This window comes from Tachypleus tridentatus, chromosome 13 (genome assembly GCF_004210375.1).
Source record: "Tachypleus tridentatus isolate NWPU-2018 chromosome 13, ASM421037v1, whole genome shotgun sequence".
NCBI classification, from domain to species: domain Eukaryota; kingdom Metazoa; phylum Arthropoda; class Merostomata; order Xiphosura; family Limulidae; genus Tachypleus; species Tachypleus tridentatus.
This window is the reverse complement of record NC_134837.1, coordinates 178,112,535-178,132,571: the sequence shown is the minus strand read 5'-3', so window position 1 is coordinate 178,132,571 and position 20,037 is coordinate 178,112,535. Positions and strand designations below refer to the sequence as shown.

Sequence of the window (20,037 nt, the reverse complement as noted above, 5' to 3'; positions counted from 1 at the left end):
ATAAGGGAAAGTTTCAAAAGTGGAAAGAGGTGAGTAGGGTCACTGTTTTTGCTTCAGTACATGAGCAATATATCAACGAATAGAAAAGATAGGAGTTTCTTATTTTATATTCTAGCTTACCAATACTGGTAATTTGAGTTTCTAAACTGAATGAAATTATAGACTTTGTATTTTGACATCATCACAAACATATAATTTAAACCAATGCTGTGTTCAACATGCAACGTGACACAAAAAAATTGATGCTTAGGTGTACTTTTTATATTAACTTTCAAAACATTAAATGATGTATAATATTAAATTTTGAGTTCATCTTCAGTTTAAAACCAAACTTACTGACTCAAATTTGTAAAACTAGTATTTCAATAAATTTTTAAAGGTGAGTCAACAAGCAGGAGGAGATGGCTTTTGAGTTGTGACCTGTAATAGTTGTAATCCACCATTTAAGGTCAAAACTCTATTTTTAACCATTTAACTCAGATTATTTTAGTATTTATTTTACCAATAAATTGATAATGAAGTTTTAGTAGTTGTAGAATCTTCAAAATTGTTTTATTTTTAAAAGAAATAGTAAATATTACAGTAGAATAATATTAAAAATAATATACTTTTTAAAATTTTTTTCTTTCAGTTTAGTATATGTTTTTATGTGTATTAACTTGAATTGTCATTATTTCAGCTTATCAAGGTCAGCAGCTTATAGTCGAAGAAAAGACGATGAAGTGAATTTCTCGCATCATGATAAGAAGAAAAATAAGCCAAACATTGTTGTAGCACTTTGTAAAACTTTTGGCCCATTTTTTATGTCAGGAGCTGTTTTTAAATTAATTCATGATGTTTTGCAGTTTGTTACCCCTAAACTTCTAAAGTAAGTCTTAATACTCTGTGATTATCATTAAATCTTGGAGATCCATCTTAACTTAGAAATGAAAACTTGTCAAAAATGTTTCATTTTTTATCTTTGCATGCACGTAAATTTTAATAGAATAATTATCTATCCAAAGATATTGTAAGGAACTTCTTTATTTTGCAGAAGAATACTAAGTAGTTCCTAAAGAAAAGTGATGATAAACTCCACTTATTTTTCTTATTACTTAGAAAATGTTGAAACATTGAATAATACATCATTTAACCCTCTTACTATTTACAGGTCAGAGTATGTCATAACTTTTCAGTTATATTCAAAATGTAATTACACTATTTTATTATCATGGCATGGGAATACACTTGTTATCAGAAACACAATTAATTAAATTTTAGTATTATTTACGTTTTTAATTTTATAAGGAAATATTTTAAAAATTATTGACCTACCCAAGTATGAAAATTGTGACAATTGCTTTCTAAATTTTTGTTCATCTCTAATTTATTTACACCCCTCAGAGAAGTATGGAATTTAATGTAAAGTACACATTGTACTTTAATTATTACTCGAGTAAAACATATTTTTATAACCTTTAATTTTGTTTTACAGAGTCATAAACTAGAAAATTAGACTTGCCTGTCACATCTTATGTTCAAAAATTACTAGTAGTTCTCTGTGCCATCATTACTATGTTATTTATAACTAATAGAAAGTGAAGTTTTCGTCTATCATTTGTCATTATTATATTACATTATTTTCTGAAAAGAAAACTGTCAATTTCACTTTTAATTCAAGTTTGACTCGCATGGGAAACATACAAACATTTGTTTACCACTCCTCTGAGAAGTACAATATTTAACATAATTTACTTTTGGTAATATTGTTGTTGCTCAAGCACAGCATAATTTTCATAGCCTTCAATCTTATGTGATTACAGAACCATGATATAGACATCCAAACCCTCTTACCACTCCAACCTGTCAAAAACCTCTGTTTCAGAAATTGTTAGTAATTCTTTCTGCCATTTGATAGTATAGTATTTATAAACAATAGAAAGCCAAGGTTACAGTCTATCAAATGACATAATATATTACATCATTTTCTCTCTAGATGATTGTCTATTTTGCTTTTTTTTCAAACTTTATTCCAATAGGAAACACATCAACAAGCTGAGTTTAATTTTTAAGGGCTTTTATCTCATGATTAGAAAGCCAGAAAAAGTATAATAGTTATATAGCATTGTCTGCATTTTATTTGTTATTCTTTATTTGTAAGTGAATGATTTATTTGACTAAAACATTTAGTTTTGTAATACCATATATATATATATATATATAAGAGAAAATAGTTAAATTGCATAAACAATAGACGAAAAAAAGAGGACCCAGTTAAATGCTATATTTATTGTCTTTCATTTGAATTCTTTATTTGTTATTGTTATAAAAATAACTAAAAACATAGATTTATGATTTTTTTACAAGGTACGTTCGTGGGTAGCTCGTGTTACATAACTTGATAGGTTAACATGAGCTACAGTTTCACTGAGTGAGCTACAAATCGCGTGGTGGAATTATTAGTTAAACGTGGCTTGAAGGCCAAAAAAATAATAAATAGAAAGAGATATGTACTGTTACAAACTAAGCTCTTTAAGGTAAATAAATGTAGTTTTCTGTTTCAGTTTGAAGTTGTTAGAGATAGAAAACATGGCAATTTAGGTGTAGTTTTTATTTTTGTATGGTGGTTATGAAAACTGTTAATTGACCAACTCTGCTTAGGGTTAGGGTGAGAAAGTAACAGATAGAATAATTTTATTGAATGAAACATTCACAGTTTATGTAGAAGATTTTTACCAGAGATGCCAACCATTACGATTTTGGTGTATACATTAGAACTAGATGCTCATACAGACAAATATTATGACTTGTTGCAACACCCAAATTATTATATATTATATAGGCCTATACAATAAAGTGATAAATTGTTCCCCCAGGGCTTGAAAGGGGTGAAAAGAAAATTTCTAGTGAGATACAAATAAATTTTGATAATAAATTAAAGACATAGTCCACTACTTGCAATAATCATGTTTGTGCTTGAAATAATAAAAAATATTTGTATCTCCGACGTCTACCAATAGTTTGAGTGCAGTGCTTCTCCTACTGGGTACGTGGGGGAATCCATAGTTATGTCATCAGTGCTTGTCAGCCAATCAGCACTCACGTAGATGGGTATTTCTCGTTTTCTAAGCAGCATAGAAACACCAATGCAATCATTCACAAGATGGAAAAAAAAGGCCTCGTTCACCAGATTGTCTTGGTTCTGGCAAATCTAAAAGGACTAAAACTGTGAAATGGCTCTGTCTACAATCATTACACTCAGTCATTTGAAATAGTTGGCATCTCTGGAGATTACTTAAATAAAATTTGACAACTTTCAGATGAAAAAAATATTTTTAATCTTAATACAAAAAAATCATTTTGCAGTTGAAGAAGTCAACAGTTTGACTTCATATGTTCACAAAAAAACTTTTAGTAAATATGTTTCATTATTGTTTTTTTTACAAAAGACTTAATGTTTTCTGAAAGTTTGTAAAATTTTGTGAGGGTATACAAAACATTTTAGAAGTTTAAGTGTGGCAGCTCTAAAGGTTAATTTGTGGTCAGAATCATGGCTGAATTGACCAAACCTTTGGCAAAATAGTTAATGGAGGGGATGTAGAAACTAGATTAACCCTCTGGCATCTATATGTTTAAGAAGGTAATGTTGCTTTCATCGTATTTTGTTCCCAAATAAAATTAATGGGTGAAATTGTTTAAATTTTGACAAGAATATTCCTAAAAATATGTAGTTTTGTAAAAAAAATACTTAATTTTTATTTATTTTACTATTTCTAATAATAAAATTTATTATTTAATGTAGGTATTTGCACATGGGCTGTGAATAGTTCTCCTATGGGGTGATTTTTCTGTAAAGTAATGAAATACTATTTATCTTCTTATAGCTTTCACATTTCATTCATGTAAACTTTATAACCTTCTAAATAAATATCAAAAGTTTTTTTTAAAGGTAACTGTTTATATTTTCCATTTTCTCTTCTGTATTACTAACTATACCAATTATTATCAATGTACAGTCCAATGAAATGTCTAAACTTAAGATATGGAAAAAATTGCAAACCTTTTAGCTTTTTATAAAAGTCTTATGAAATTTGTTTTTTAATGTGTGTAATTAATTTCATACCTTTATCTTTTCACTGAGTTTATTTTTAACTTTCAAAGTGTTGGTTCTTTATTATTTATGCTGATACATCAATTGGTATCTATTGGGCTTTATTATTATTATATGGTGACTCTTGTACAGAGAATCATTTCTTTAATGATGCCATTGTGCTTATATACTTTCACAATCCAGGAAGCAACAAGTTAAACTTATCAAAATAACCAAGCCTTTCAAGTATGAAACACAAGTAATAGCTAATTAACTAAACTATAAATATAAGAACTAACTACAGTTTAACTGTCTATCTAACTATAGTATATTTAGGTAAGAAAATAATGTAAATGTTATAATTGATCAAGCAGACAACAGTATTGATAGCAGTTACATGTACACTGTGAGGGAAAACTGGGTGCCAGTTTCAAATTAACCATTGGTAAAGTATAGTGTAAAGTGAGCTCTTTCTAATGAATATATACACTTGTGTTAACTGACTACATGTACATTATAGATATCAAGGCAAAGTAAAGAAGGTATGTGAGGCAACCATTAATTGTTGGAAAATTGACTTCTCTTTCCCGGTAATATAGTCGTCTGACTTTGTATTCTGTGTTTAAAGACCACATACACCTACATTATCATTTAGACACTTAACTGTATTGTCAGCTACATTGTTGGTAGCAGTAAACTGCTGCTAAAGTTGAGATTTTTCTTAGCTTGTGGATGAAGTAACATGAAAACTGCAGTTTTAAGTGTTTTTTTAATGACTTTCTTTGAAAAAAAATAATTTAAATTCAGGTAACATAAATATTCAAATTAGAACATACATAATAATGTTAATTTTATTCACATATATTGATAGTAAGTGGTGTAATTAAATTTTGAATGTAATGCAAGTAAATAGACACAGTGGAGTTTAAAAATGGTGCTGGAAAGTAAGATTTAAAGATAAAAATATAATCAGATTTTAAGGTAAAGTTTACTATGCCAGTTAGTTTTAATAGATGTAAATGGTTTTTTTTGCTTTAAGTTGAAATGAAGTTACTTAACTTGGCTTAGCAATATAAAAGACAAAAATATTTCTGAATTTCTGTCTTTTAAGCCTAAGGACATGAGATACAAATTATGCCATTTTATTGGCTGTTAAAGATCCAGACTATTGGTAGAACAAAAACGTAAGGAAACTGATTTTGGTGATTTTTTTTAAACTGGAAAAAAAGTTTAAAATTTATTTTGCATTATAGCTTAATAAAATCAGAATTTTGTGTAGTGCAGATGCATATGTAGTGTGGTGTCTTGTAAAGTCTGATACACAAAGATCAGTTTTGTTCGAAGGTGATTTCATTCAGTTGCCCATGAAACAACACTAATAATTTGTTATCTTTCAGGCTTTTGATAGGCTTCGTTTCAAATAATGAACCTTTATGGAAAGGAATGTTTTATGCTGTGTTGATGTTCGTAGCAACTACGATCCAGTCCATCACTTTATCAGTTTATTTCCATCGTATGTACATTGTAGGCATGAGGATTCGCACAGCTCTTATATCAGTTATTTACAGAAAGGTACCCATGACTATATTCTTTAATTTAGTTATTTTGTGGTATTTTTCTATTAATGAAATATATGAAGATTTGGAGTGAGGTTTACTTCTTACCAAATGTATAAAAGATGCAAAAAGTTGTAAGATACATTTATCATAAAGTTGTTAGTTTAGTTTTAGATTTACAGCCAAAAGATATTCATATTTTTTAAAAGAGCATATTTGTACTTAATTTGAACAAAAGCAGATTTTACTGAATAGCCATGAGTAAATGTAACAGTTCTAAGTAATTGTATAAGAAATCACAACTGTAGAAATAAATCTGACTGAGGAGTTACTGTTATTATATTGTTAGAAGCTTTATTGTTGTTTGTTATTAAGCATAAAGCTACATAAAGGGTTATCTGTGCTCTACCCACCAGTATAAGTCCACAGACATACCACTGTGCTACTGGGGGACTTAAAAAGATTTAAATTTTATTGAGTAACTCAAAAGATAGGATTGTTAAGATTATAATTATTTGAATTATTATATTGAGTTTCTGTGTAATTGTAAATATAGATTAAGTATTTCTTCAATTTTCTGATAACATGTAACAACTGAATGTGTCTAAGTAACATAAGTGATTATGGTTTGTAGGCTCTGGTCATGTCCAACAGTGCCAGGAAGGAACTAACCATGGGGGAGATTGTCAACCTTATGTCTGTTGATGCCCAGAGGTTTATGGATTTGATGACATTTCTGAATTTGTTGTGGTCAGCTCCTTTACAAATAATTTTAGCTCTAGTGTTTTTGTGGGATGAACTCGGACCTTCTGTACTAGCTGGCCTTGGAATTATGATTTTAATGATCCCCATCAATGGAGTAATAGCAAGTCATACCAAAAAGCTACAGGTAAAAGGCTGTATTTAATATCTTTACAATACTTGCTTATGGTATAATACCATGGACAAATGTAATCATAGCAGCTTGAGTGGGCAAGCTAGAGCTTCTATACTTTTATTGCCACTTTGATTATAAGTAACTTTGTAAAGATATTTTGAATTTTCTTTTATATTAATTTTAAACTTATTACTTTTTTTATTTAAAGACTGAACCTTAATCTCAGTATATGGACTCGGAACTCAGCTTAATCTTAGTATATTGACTTAGGAATTAGTTTATTCTTATATATTACTGCAATAACTTGAGACTTAACATTGTATTCTAACACCAGGCACAATTCAAGGTTGTTTCTTTTTTCAACATAAAAATATGCAGTTTATAATATGAAAAATTACTTCTAATATAATTTTTCTGGCATTTTAGCTAAGTTAGAAGTTGGTTAAATAATTTAAATATGTGGTCAAATAGAGTTCCAAAAACTTTAAAACTGGTTATCCCAAAGGCTGCTACCTTGTCTTTTACAGTAAATTGAAATTTTCATTTTCTGTTGGTTGGGAATGATCTAATACTAAGTATCACAGAGAATTATTGACATTTTTGAAAGCCATGATGTTTTAGGAAGAGCATATGGGTTGACTCTCTGATATATATCACAATAAAGTACAACTTAGAGTCCTTAAAATTTACATTTTAATTTGGTGATACTTAACATAATAATGTGCAAGTCCTTGGAAGCGTATGAAATAGTATAAAGATGGAAGAATAATACAAAATAGTTATTTCAGAAAGAATAAGTGTTGCATGATGTAGAGAAGTGAAGTTTGAGAAAATTGTTTTTAAATTTAAGAAATTCAAACTTTAATTGAAATTTTAATCATAAACTAATTTTTGATGTTAATTTATTGATATACATTAACAGTAAAATTGTAAATTTTGAATGTACTGTCTAAAAAATTGTGATATTCACATTAGCTCACTTTTGCTTCTTTGGTTAATATCAGTACATTGACTTGGGAATCAACTTAGTGGAAAAGCCAAAAAAAAACAACTGTGAAGTTAGAACATAAAAGCTTATGTTAGGCAATAAAGTTTTTATCATGGTCAGTTGACAATGTGGTTTTGAGCAGAGTCAGCTTGCATCACTCCAACTAGATGAATGCTAGAGATTGTTAGTCAGTGGATTGTTTATCACAAGAAAACATCCAGTCACTGTATCTTTGTGTCCTACAGTAGAATTTGAATTCAGATTAATTTCAAGACAATAGGTGTGTTTGTTTTATATATTATACAGAAACATTGTGGTTTATATAAAGGAAAAGGTCTTTATGTACAAATAAGAATGATACAAATAGAAATATGTTAAAAGAACATCTTCAACCATAACTTTGTGACAAAATCAGCAACATGACAGTAATGAAAGTGTAAATATCAGTGGTTTGTGCAAAATAAAGAATTAAGGTTGTGCAATGTGCAAACTGAATGCATAGCTGTCATGGAAGCTTTCAAATAGCATGGAAGATATCCTGTGTTATTACTATCTGTCTAAGATAGAGATTGGCCCAACATGGCCAGGTGGTTAAGGCACATGACTTGTAATCCTAGGGTCACAAGTTCAAATACATGTCACATCAAACAAGTTTGCCCTTTCAGCAATGGAGGCATCTTAATTATTAATGTAATGGTCATTTCCACTATTCATTGGTAAAAGAGTAGCCCAAGAGTTGGTGGTGGGTGGTGATGACTAGCTGCCTTCCCTCTAGTCTTACACTGCTACATTAGAGACTGCTGGTGCAGATAGCCCTCATAGTATCATTGTGCAAAATTCAAAACAAACTAAGAGAGATACAAAGAAATACACTTGGATTACATAAATTCATCATTATTTGTGGTCAGTTGGAAATGAAAAATGAGTGGAAGTAAAATTGGAGATGTATTAGTTTGTAATTGCTTTTGAATTTGTTTTCTGTATCAACTATATTTCACTTGTTTGATAGATGTTAGAGATAGGATATTCATGCTTTGGGACTGTAAGGTTTGACAGTTTATCTTGCATTTGATATAACTTGAATAATCTTTTTATTTTTTGAGAAGCTTAGAGTGGCTAGGACATTCTTTCCTGTGTGTGTCTATATATATATATATATATATAGACACAAATATATATATGTGTGTGTGTGTGTGTAAAATGATTACAGCTGTTCAGTTTTTACAACATCCATTAATTTAATTGGTATATATATATCACAGATTCTACAGATCTGTTTCCATATTCTTTTAGTGAGCATTTTTAAAAATATAAAATTGCATCTACTTAACCATTGTTGAAATTAATTGTTTCAATCAGTATTGTCTAAAGCATTAAACTTAGATATAAATAGATAGCATTTATTTTGTTATATTTTATACTCCTATCCTACAGTAAGACATTATTTACAGCCAGGGCAAGTGGACTCTCCACACAGTAACTTGAAAGTTTGTCTAGCATTATCCACTTCCTTATGGCTTCTCCAAGGCCAGATAAAATTTCACAGTAGGAGATCTTGTACTTCATAATTCCCAAAGAAATGACTCTAAAAAATAAACAAACATGCAAGAAACCCCATTAAACTAATTTATTACCTTCCCTATGGCATATGCAATACAGAACCATTAGTGACTTGCATTATTTCAAGACAAATGCTGCATAGCTTTGAGTGCATTTGTGAAAGTGTTAAAAATTAAAATATTATAAGAAAAGAGTGTAGCTCTGTGGTAAATGTGTGAGAAAGGAAATAATTTCTATTTTTGTACAATATGCTTATAATTTTATTAGCCTAAGAAACAAAAGTTACCTAGTTATACAACAGCAACAAAGCATGTTATTTCCACAAAAACTACACAAAATTACCTGGTTGCAAAATGCCAACAAAAATATCTTAGCTTCACAACATTAACAAAATAACCTACTTACAAAGTGACAACAAGTTACCATAGCAACAAAACGTCAACAAACGTAACCCGAGTGCAACTCACTTCAACACAAACGGTACAAAGTTGTAAAAGTAAACAAAGTTGAATTTTGTTTTTTTCCACATCACTAACTTCAAAAATTCACTTTTTTAAATGTATTTTTGAAATTAAAATAAGTGATTAACTGATATAAAATCTGTATACTTCTTATTTTTTCAATAAATTTACAAGTTTTATCTTTATTAGCAGCAAATTGAAAAAATTCTCCTCATCTTGTTAACATTACAACAGTGGGAAATCTAAAATTAGTGCTAACAGTTTGGATTTTTAAAAAAAATACTTTATGTAAAGAATTATTAATAAAACTTATATATTTGACATTTTCAACATTTATGTTGTAACCTTATTTTGTAGGTAATTTGAAACTTGATGATGTCATCATTTTGCCCCTGTAAAATCACAAGATAAGTGGGTCAGAAAAGGTTAATACATTAAGTATATTTTTTAGTCCTTTGAATAATAAATAAATAAGTTAATAAAATATTGAAACCATATTACATTTTCGTTATTAGGTTAAACAAATGAAGACAAAGGATAAAAGGGTTAAAATGATGAATGAAATTCTTGGAGGAATCAAAGTTCTGAAGTTGTATGCCTGGGAAGAATCTTTCCAAAAACAGGTCAATGATACAAGAGATAAAGAAGTGAAAGATTTGAAAAAGATAGCATACTTAAATGCTGTAACTTCATTTCTTTGGAGCACAGCACCTTTTCTGGTAGGCCTTGCAACATAAAAAGTTTTCAGAGTACTACTTTTGATGGAGTTATGTGCTTTATTCATGTATCTTTTCTGTATTTCTATACAGTATTAATGGACAGTTTGTCAAGGATTAATGCTGTTAATGTTTTTTACATTATGATTTCTATTGAATATGAATTTAAGTTTTTAGGAGAACTGAATCTTTTGCTTGATTAGTTGTTCATTAATCTGGCATTGCCAGGTAATCATAGTTACCTGGTGAATATTACACTTAATCAGTTTTAAAATGTTAGAATTTTATATAAATGGTTCTTATAATATTTATATTTATATCATTCTTTTTCAAAATTCAGTATGATATTTTTATCAAGCACAAGCTGAATGCCGATCACATGGTGGGAAATAATTGTTTTTTCTTTTCAGAATTGTATTTAAATAAATGTTTTTTTGAGTGTGTTTTCTAAAAATCAGTTGTAATCTAGTAAAAATACATGTATGGAAAATGACTATCCTGTTTCTACTGCTTTGCAAATATTTTTATATATACTTGGTCATCTCCTTTAACTATTGTTTAATTAGCATTTTGATTTCTCTATATTTTTGTTAGGTTCAAATTTTATTGGTGATAACTTTTTATAGGTTGAAACATGCTAAAAACATTCTCAAAGAGATATCACTACTTGTTCAACTGTAAGGCTCTGCAAATAACTAATTATGGTAGTAAAGGTATTGAACTTTTATTATGAATTGTAGGGCTTTTACTTTGGACAGTCTTCCTGGTTTTGGTTTTGTTAACCTGCTAAACTGAAGAAGTGTACTTTGATTTGGGCATTTTCAAAATTGGAAACATAGGTTGTTAAAGAGTTGTAGCTGAGGGTTCCGATTAGACAAGATTTGGAGTTATTGCATGAATGTGTCAGTTTAACAAGCAAGTAAATGTAATGGTAAATTTCAGCCAGTGATTATGGTCATTGTGTGCCAGCAACAACAAGCATGAGGCTTGCATAAATCCAATCAGATTTTATTATTCATCACAATCACTATTAGTTTATCCTCAAATATAATTATGTACCTATATTAGAGCATTGTCCATTTTTTATATACATATATATGTATGGCTGAAAGAATTTTAAAAAGACCAACTTGCTTCTTACAAGTTGCGTGTTGTTCACTATTGCAATGATAGAGATATCAGCGTGATGGATGGATGGCTTTTCATCTTTATATAGAATATTTTTGTTCCATTGTGTAATTTCAAAGCTTTTCAATACTGAACATTAGGAAACGTAAGTTATCAGGATGAGATAACAACAACTGAATCCTTTTTCTGGTTTGGGTTGAACATTGCATAGTTGTTACTGTGCTGGACAGTGAATCTGAGGGTTTATGGTTTGTTACATTACAGCAAAATCAGCTCTGCACTTTGAAACCAAGGATGTGTTATAAGAATGATAGATAAATCCCACTATGATGAGAGTTGCACAAGTATTGACAGTGGGTGCTGATGAATAGCTGCCTTCCCTCTAATCTTTTAGTTCAAAATTAAGAGCTAGCTAGCTCACATAGCCTTTCAAAACATTCAAAACAATAACAGGTAAAAAAAAAGTAGTGTAATATAATTTTTTAAAATAGTTCCCAGCCTTCTTGAAAATTTTTTTATTTTCTCATCTTTCAATACAGTATAAAACTTTAAAACTTGACACGTTTATAAACTTATAGCAAAAGGAATTAATAGTATGTGAAAGTTTCCTATTTCAAGCTTGTTGTAGTGAACATGTTGATAGTTATTCTTTAGTTGAACTTAACACATGTGGGTTTATTTGTTTTATTTTTATGTAAATGTCTTCTCTCGCCATTTTGTATTTTTGAATGTGTTAAGAGAATGTCTTAAACAATGTTTCTCTGCAGTTAAATGAAAATATTGAACAAGATGCAGTCAAGTTTAGGTGTATATAAATTTACTGATGTTCTTTATAATTGATTTCATGTTCTTTCCCCTCTGAAAATGTATTCAAGATAAGTTTTTGCATCGGTGGGAATGTTAATTCCATGGTCAGTTGTTTTGACACCTATTAAGTACCAATTGGAAAACTTGTTAGAGAAATTTGATGATGTTTTCTTCCTTGAATCCATGACAAATAATATATATGTATTAGTACCAGCAATTTCTTAATGTTTTTTTGTATTGTTTCTCATTTTTCATAATTAATATTATAAAATTATGACCTTTAAACACATGCAATTTTGTTATTTTAGGTGTCACTAGCAAGTTTCACCGTATATGTTCTGGTGGATCCCCATAATATTTTGGATGCCCAAAGAGCCTTTGTTTCCATTACTTTATTTAACATTCTTCGATTCCCAATGATCATGCTTCCATCTTTAATCACAATGCTTGTTATGGTAAATATTAAACAAAAAAAAAAGAAGAAATATTTCAACTGAAAAAATGGAAAGAATTGTTAGGCCTACATAAATTGTATATCATTTTGTTGTCTGTGTTTGTTTGTTACCATATATGTTTGCTACAACCTGATTTGTCTTCTTGTTATGATTTTGTTGCCATCAGGTAGCCCTCTGTTCATTTGGTGCTTATGTGCTTAGCTCCGAGAATCATGTTTTAGATGCACAACGAGCATTTGTATCTTTGTCTTTGTTTCAAATTCTGCGATTTCCACTTACATTGCTCCCCATGGTGATCTCAATGATGATCCAGGTAATGCATCATGAGTGTCAAGTACAGAACATAAATTGATCAGAATCTTTATTATGTACTAAAACCTGTAGCTCAGTTTCTTTTCTTAACAGAGCATTCTTTGCATTACTTATTAACCCTAAGCTGTTGCTTAACCTCGGAACCTGTTGCACGACTAAAACTTTATTGTCTGACTGATAACTTGCATGTTATGTTGTACTTCAGTTGAAGTATAGATCAGTTTACTCTTTTTGTATCTTCCATTTTAAATCTTACATTGCAATCCTGAAAGAACAGGTAAAATAGTTAATTCAGAAACTGTGAACACACTTAAATTTATTGGGTTAAAACAACAAATCAATAAACAAAAAGCTAGATGTTTTTGCTGGCCAGTGTCACCTTTGGTGTTTTGTTTTTTATAGTGGTATAAAATTAGTACAAGTAGCTGAATTATATAGCAACGCCAGTTTCATGGGTTTAATTATGATGTATGTTTAGAAATAATTTATATATTAGGACCATGATGGATGATGTTATTTAATGCAGCCAAAATGTTTAATGTTTCTGTTAGAGGATTCTTTTCACTGAGGCCCAGCATGGCCACATGGTTAAGGCACTCAACTCGTAAACCAAGAGTTGTGGGCTTGAATCCTTGTCACACCAAACATGCTCACCCTTTTAGCTGTGGGGACATTATAATGTGACAGTCAATTCCACTATTTATTGGTAAAAGAGTAGCCCAAGAGTTGGCAGCTGGTGATAATGACTAGCTACATTCCCTTAAGTTTTATACTGCTAAATTAGGGACGGCTAGTGCATTTAGCCCTTGTGTAGCTTTCTCCTAAATTCAAAACAAACAAATCTTTTTACTGAAACTGAAAATATTTGTCACTGAGGCCTGATTTAGGCTACTTAATGTTGAGATAAAAGGGGATATTAAAACCTTCATAATAATTTTCTAAGATAAATAAATGAATTGCTCAGAATTATTAGGCTCCTGGATTTTAAATTTTGTTTCTTAATCCAGTATTTTGAACAATTCTTTATGAGAAAGAAAGGGCAATAACAACATGTTTTTACAGGCAGTTTTCCTCAAACTTGTGTGCCTGTACACTATCTGTGAACATGATTTTGAAATACCCAATTAAATTTTTGCAAAATTTGCATATAGTCAATCTTACAGTTCTTTCATGAGATGACTGTTACCTTACATTAGGATCTGTTTAGAAAAGTGCTAAAATAACTGATGTATAAAACCCAAATTGCAGAAATTAAAGCATAGAAAAAGTATAAACACTTTGAACCAACAAAGGCATAAGGTATTTCACTTGAACAGAATAGTTCATTTAATATTTTTTTTATAACTCCATATGCATACTCAACAGTCATTGCTAATAAGAGCAAAATTGCAGTTATTAAAAAAAAAAGAAATGCTTGTTTTTATAATTCAGGTTTATATGTTATGTGTATGTAATATTATCTTTGTTTTTAGTTAGCAATACAATATGGTGTTGATTTTTTTTCCCTTTCCTGCTTATGGTGTAACGATAATGACGAATGACTTATTTTGCTAAGATGCCATTTATGTTTGTTTTATTTGTTAAGCTGGACCAAGAGGTGTTGTCTGGCTGGACCTTTGTTTTTTGTTGTTTTTTTTCTTACTCTTCTCAAGATTTTTACTAGTAAACTAACATTATAGCATGAGGTACATTTTTGTTAGTGAAAATTATTGTTAATTATATTGTTTGAAATAAATAGTTTTAGTAATTATATTTATAATAGTAATAAAATTTAAGAAGTGTATTAGTTATAATATTGTGATAAACTGCGTGTGACTTACTCAAGTTTTCATTATGATGGATAATCAAAATTTACTACAAGGAATGCCTTTTTGTTTTCCACTTTGACATTCAGTTAATTCTGAGGATTTATCACATGGAGACAACTGTATTTCTTATTTCTTAAGCACTTAAATATGTTAGTACAATTAGTAATAATTCGGATGCAAGGAACGTTTGATAAATCATACATTTTCAATTTTAAGATGTAGTTAGAGTTATGAGCATTTCATAATTACTATAAAAGTAAATGTTCTTTATAGATTACTCACGTATTTTGATATTTTGATTGTTAAGCATAAAAATACACAATTAATGAGTGATGGTGATAAAACAAATGTTTTAGAAAGTCTTGCAACAAATGTGGTTTGATACCTCCGTTGAATATAATATTAACTAATATATGTAATTCCTTTAAATGAACAGAAACAAAAGAGATATACACTTATAAAAAGCAAATAAGAAATTGTTTACAATTTGGTAACATCTAAGGAGAGTTACATGTTACATACTGTTGGTTCATGGTTAATGCATTGCTTCAAAGTTAGATGTGCATGCTGTGCCCATGGTTGCATTAAGAGTGATGGTAAAATTTCTTTTTGATTTGAGTAGGCTTATAGTAGGTACTTCTAACTTCTAATTTATGGATGGTTAATGCAGGTAACCTTTTTTATAGTATTACACAGACATTCTTAACAAAGAAATAAGCCAACTTAAAAGTCCTTATTATTTGCTTGTTTTGTTCTTATTACTTGTTCAATAACATAAATTATACCCAACTAAAGAACAAAAACATTAAATTTTGCATTGTAACATGATTAGTACAATTCATTGATATTTTGACTTGCTACATACAAGAATACTGAAGACAATTTAAGAGGATCAGATGTGGTAATTCAGAATTGCAATTTTATGAAACTATATGAAGTAAAAATATAACAACAAACCATTCGGTTCAGATTTTATAACCAATGTGCTGAAATGTACTTAATACTAAAATTTGTCCACAGGAGGACTTATAACACTGAAAATTGCATTTCAGTCTCACTGATAGGTGCAGTACAGGTAGCTTGTTCATAAATTTAGAATGAGGAATTTAATAAAAGATAGGTTATATTTTAGGGCACATATAGCATAGAATGAGATTGCATATTTTAAGCAGAAATATAAACTAAGACTAGTTTTCAAGTTGTAACATTTTTATGTCAGATGATGTAGTAGTTTTAAATAAAATAAAATAAAAGGTTTTCTGTGAATACACATAGTCACTAAAAAAAATAAAAAAATAAACATTTGAAAAAAAAAGCAAAGCATTTTTGTTCTAATGTTTGTGTACTCTAGGCTAGTGTGTCTGTCACAAGGATGAATAAATTTGTAGGAAGTGAAGAACTGGACCCTTATGTTTGCCATGACGATCAAGAAGGTAAGTAGAAACGTCTGTTAAATCAAGTAAGTTTGGTTGTTCTAAATACATGTTGATATTTGTATTCTAAAGACGGCTGGTATGGATATTAAAACTTTTATTAAAGTTAAGTAGAGAACAATGTTTCGACCTTCTTAGATCATCTTCAGGTTAACCTTTTTGTTTTAATAAAAGTTTTAATGCCCGAACCAGCCATCTTTAGAACACATTTTTACCTCAAGTAGGTTTCTTGTCATCATGCATATTGATATTTGTTTTATTTTTTAAATGAAAATGGCTTCTATTAACCTTAGAACTATTCTCAAATATTATAACTGTGTAATGTGCACATTCACAGTCGATTGTCTCACCTCTTGTGAAATAATAGTCTGAAAGTTATATCTTATTTGCTGTGGGAAAGTAGCTGACATTACCAAAAATGAACTTTTTTTATATTTTTATTTGGTGATAATAATTAACTTATGTTAATAAACTGTTGCATGTTTTAAACGTCAATGGTCTAAAATTAATGAATCATTCTTATTCAGTAGTGTAAAACATACAACCGTGTATCTTAGCTAATCTGATGGAGTGAAATACTATTACAAAAATTGGGAAACTAGTTTTGAGATTTGTGTTTTCCACAGTCCCACATAGTTTTATGTGAAACACTTTGCTCACACAGCTATCACTTTGATTTCTTTGTTTCTGGAATGTACCTTGTTTAGTTTGCTTTACTTTTGTTTTTTTCACCTTCTTCAGTTTTTGTTCTTGGACCATTTCCAGCATCTGGTCTCTAGGGGTGAAGTTTCTTTATCTCTACATCCTCAAGCTGAAATATTCTGTGTAAGCTTGACATCTGTCTGTTTCTTCTTGTCACAATTCATTCAGACACCTCTTTTGTTGTTTCTGATATGTCCCTGACAGGGAGGTACCTGCTCACAGGGCCTCTGTTTTCCTGATTTGGACATTTCTTGTTGTTCCCTTAATCACCATGTTCAGTTATTGGTCTTATTATGACTCAAAAACTCAGGTTCTGGTGGCAGATCAACTATTTCACCGAAACTAGGAACACTCCCATAGAATGTTTTCTCCATTCTCTCGTCTTTTCCTTGGATTTTCTTACTTTATTGGTGTCCTATTATCCCTGCCTTTTCGCTTATCCTCCACTTCTTGCTTCCTCTCATTAGGTATCCAGTTCCAGACTCTGTAGATCTGGCTGAGGATCACATAAGGTTTATGTGGATCATTCTTCTTTTATATGTTTTGGACATATTTATTCACCTTCAACCTCACAAGAGCTATCACTCATTTTTGTTTTAGCCACCTTCTGGCCATTTACCATGGGTATAGATCACTTTATTTCCTGACTACCCCAAAATTTGGATAGCTCTCATGTAGCTTAGCTCGAAATTCAAAAAACCAAACCAGATCTTTTCTAGGTGGAAAGACCTTCCTTATAGTTCTAGCCACATTACATACTCATGCTCAGCTGTCCATCTTAGCAATATTTGAGTGATATAAAAAAAATTGTTATAATATTTTTATTTCTTTACCACCATCTCTTCTAACAATGAATACCACAGAAACATTGTATGAAGAGTATTCCCTGCTTTAGATGGATGTGGTTTTCTACCAAATGCCTCACTAGGGTACTCCTGCCTTGAATATTTCACACTCTATGGCCTTTCTCTTTCTGATGCTGCAAGATACTGACCTGAGAGTTTATGTATAAAAATTCTATTCATTTAGCTATATCCTATACAAATATTAGTCAAATGTCACGAAATAAACTTTATAACAATATCATAAAACTTTTAATTATGTTGATACAAACAGAATTAAATGCTTAAGTATTGCATGTCAGTAGAAAATCCTAAAATATTCTAACATTCCAAACACACACAATGATCAGTGCTTACTGTATTAAAATTCAATAAGGAATATTTACAGTAAGTTATAATATGGTTGAAGTATAGTTCTGTAAATATAATGTATTTTTGTATGTTAGTGAAGGATGGTTGTTTTTTATTAGAATTCCTTTTCATGTTTACTGTTCTTAATGACCAGATGTGTGTCAGTACATATAGAACCATAAGCAAGTGGTTTAGTAATTTGTATTAAGGTCCGGCATGTGCAGGTGGTTAAGGTGCTTAACTCGCAATCTGAAGGTTGGGGGTTCGAATCCCCATTACACCGAATATGCTCGCCCTTTCAGCCGTGGGGGCATTATATAGTGAAAGTCAATCCCACTATTCATTGGTAAAAAAGTAGCCCGAGAGTTGGCAGTGGGTGGTGATGACTAGCTACATTCCCTTTAGTCTTACACTGCTGAAGTATGGATGGCTAGTACAGATAACTCTCATGTTGCTTTACGTGAAATTCAAAACAAACCAAACTTTTATTGATATTGTATAATTGAACATTTGTTATATTCTTATTATTTGCCAATCCAGTCGATCCTATTGTAATTGAACATGGAACTTTCACGTGGAGCCGTGAGGAAGGTCCTGTATTAAAGGACATTAACCTGCGTATTCATCAGGGTATGCTGGTTGCTGTCGTGGGCCAAGTTGGTGCGGGAAAATCTTCTTTATTGTCTGCACTTCTTGGTGAAATGGAGAAGTTAGAAGGTCTAGTCAATGTAAAGGTAAGGATAGTTTGTATAATGGTAACTTGTATTCATTTTAAATTACATTATTTTCATGTTTAAAACTTTTTAACTTTTCAATAAGTATTTTTTTTAAATTTCATTTTTCCACTTTGTGTCTAAAGATTTCTGTGTAAAACCATGTATATTAATGTGATGTTTACATCATTTTTGTTTAGATAGGTTTTTGTCTCAAGTAGTGTTGATTATTATTAAGTTTCTATATAAACATTTTTGTAAGTGTGCACATTGTTAATACTTTTTAAGTTACACTACTGTTCTTCATGGTGGTTGTTTATCTGCATGTATCCGATTTTACATATCTCTTGTGTTATATTGAGTATATTGTTCATATAACTAGTATTTTTATTTACAAGGCATTACACTAAATGTGACCTACAAAAGTGTGTGGGAACTTTACCATATTTGTTATTAACTAAAAATGCTATGAGATCTTGATGATGCAATAAGCAAGATTTGTGGAAGTATTTCCTGGTAGGTGAAGAATATTTACATTCAATGCTACATCTGTATGTGAATCTGTAGCAGTGTAGCAGCCCAGAATCAACTGCTATGAAAATGTTTCACTTGAAGGTTATCTTAGGTTTTTTCAAATCACTCCTGGTGTGTACATCATTATCAAATACTCAGTGTTTATTTTATTGTTCGTGTATGAGTAAAAGATATGGTTTGAATACATTTTGTGTCATGTATACCGTGAACGCCTGTTTGAACAGTGAGAAGCAGTTGTCTTCCGATATGTGTCTACTGCTTAACAAATGTAGAGTGGCCCATTTATAAACTTTTATCAAAAGATAAAGTTACAGTGACTTTCAGTTGAAGACAGTGAAAGGTATGAAGTAAATGATTGTAAATTCACAATTGAGATTATTCATGTGATTTGTAAGGAAAGATTTTCATATTCACTACTTTAATGGAACGTTTTAATTGATTTAGTAAAACATGTTTGATTTCTGTTGGTGAATTGAAAACTTTTATATATATACATATATGTATTGATTTCAGTGAATTCCATGTTTGACTATCACTAGTAAAATTAAAATGATAAATTTACAGACTTGTTGATTTGTTTGATCTTTGTACTGCTAAGTCAAGATGTTGAAACTTCTAACACAAATACATTGAGTCAAAGTTTATTATAGAAATAAACTTGTAAGAAATGGTAGGAAAAAATATTTTGAGAGTTTAATAAACAAACTACACTAAACTTGCTAATC

The 20,037-nt window shown here is 30.1% G+C and overlaps 1 protein-coding gene across 2 annotated transcripts in view; it reads left to right on the top strand.

The window, feature by feature from the left end:
• The window catches only part of MRP (Multidrug-Resistance like Protein 1), a 79,737-nt gene that overhangs the window by 21,570 nt on the left and 38,130 nt on the right, over positions 1 to 20,037 (top strand). The window contains exons 8-14 of one of the 2 annotated variants that reach the window (XM_076482258.1): positions 680 to 868; positions 5,467 to 5,641; positions 6,260 to 6,514; positions 10,027 to 10,230; positions 12,784 to 12,930; positions 16,089 to 16,170; positions 18,606 to 18,799. In XM_076482258.1, coding sequence (XP_076338373.1) covers positions 680 to 868; positions 5,467 to 5,641; positions 6,260 to 6,514; positions 10,027 to 10,230; positions 12,784 to 12,930; positions 16,089 to 16,170; positions 18,606 to 18,799 — 1,246 coding nt within the window. Of the gene's footprint in view, positions 1 to 679; positions 869 to 5,466; positions 5,642 to 6,259; positions 6,515 to 10,026; positions 10,231 to 12,470; positions 12,618 to 12,783; positions 12,931 to 16,088; positions 16,171 to 18,605; positions 18,800 to 20,037 lie in introns of both variants that reach the window. The other variant, XM_076482257.1, reaches the window with a different exon arrangement.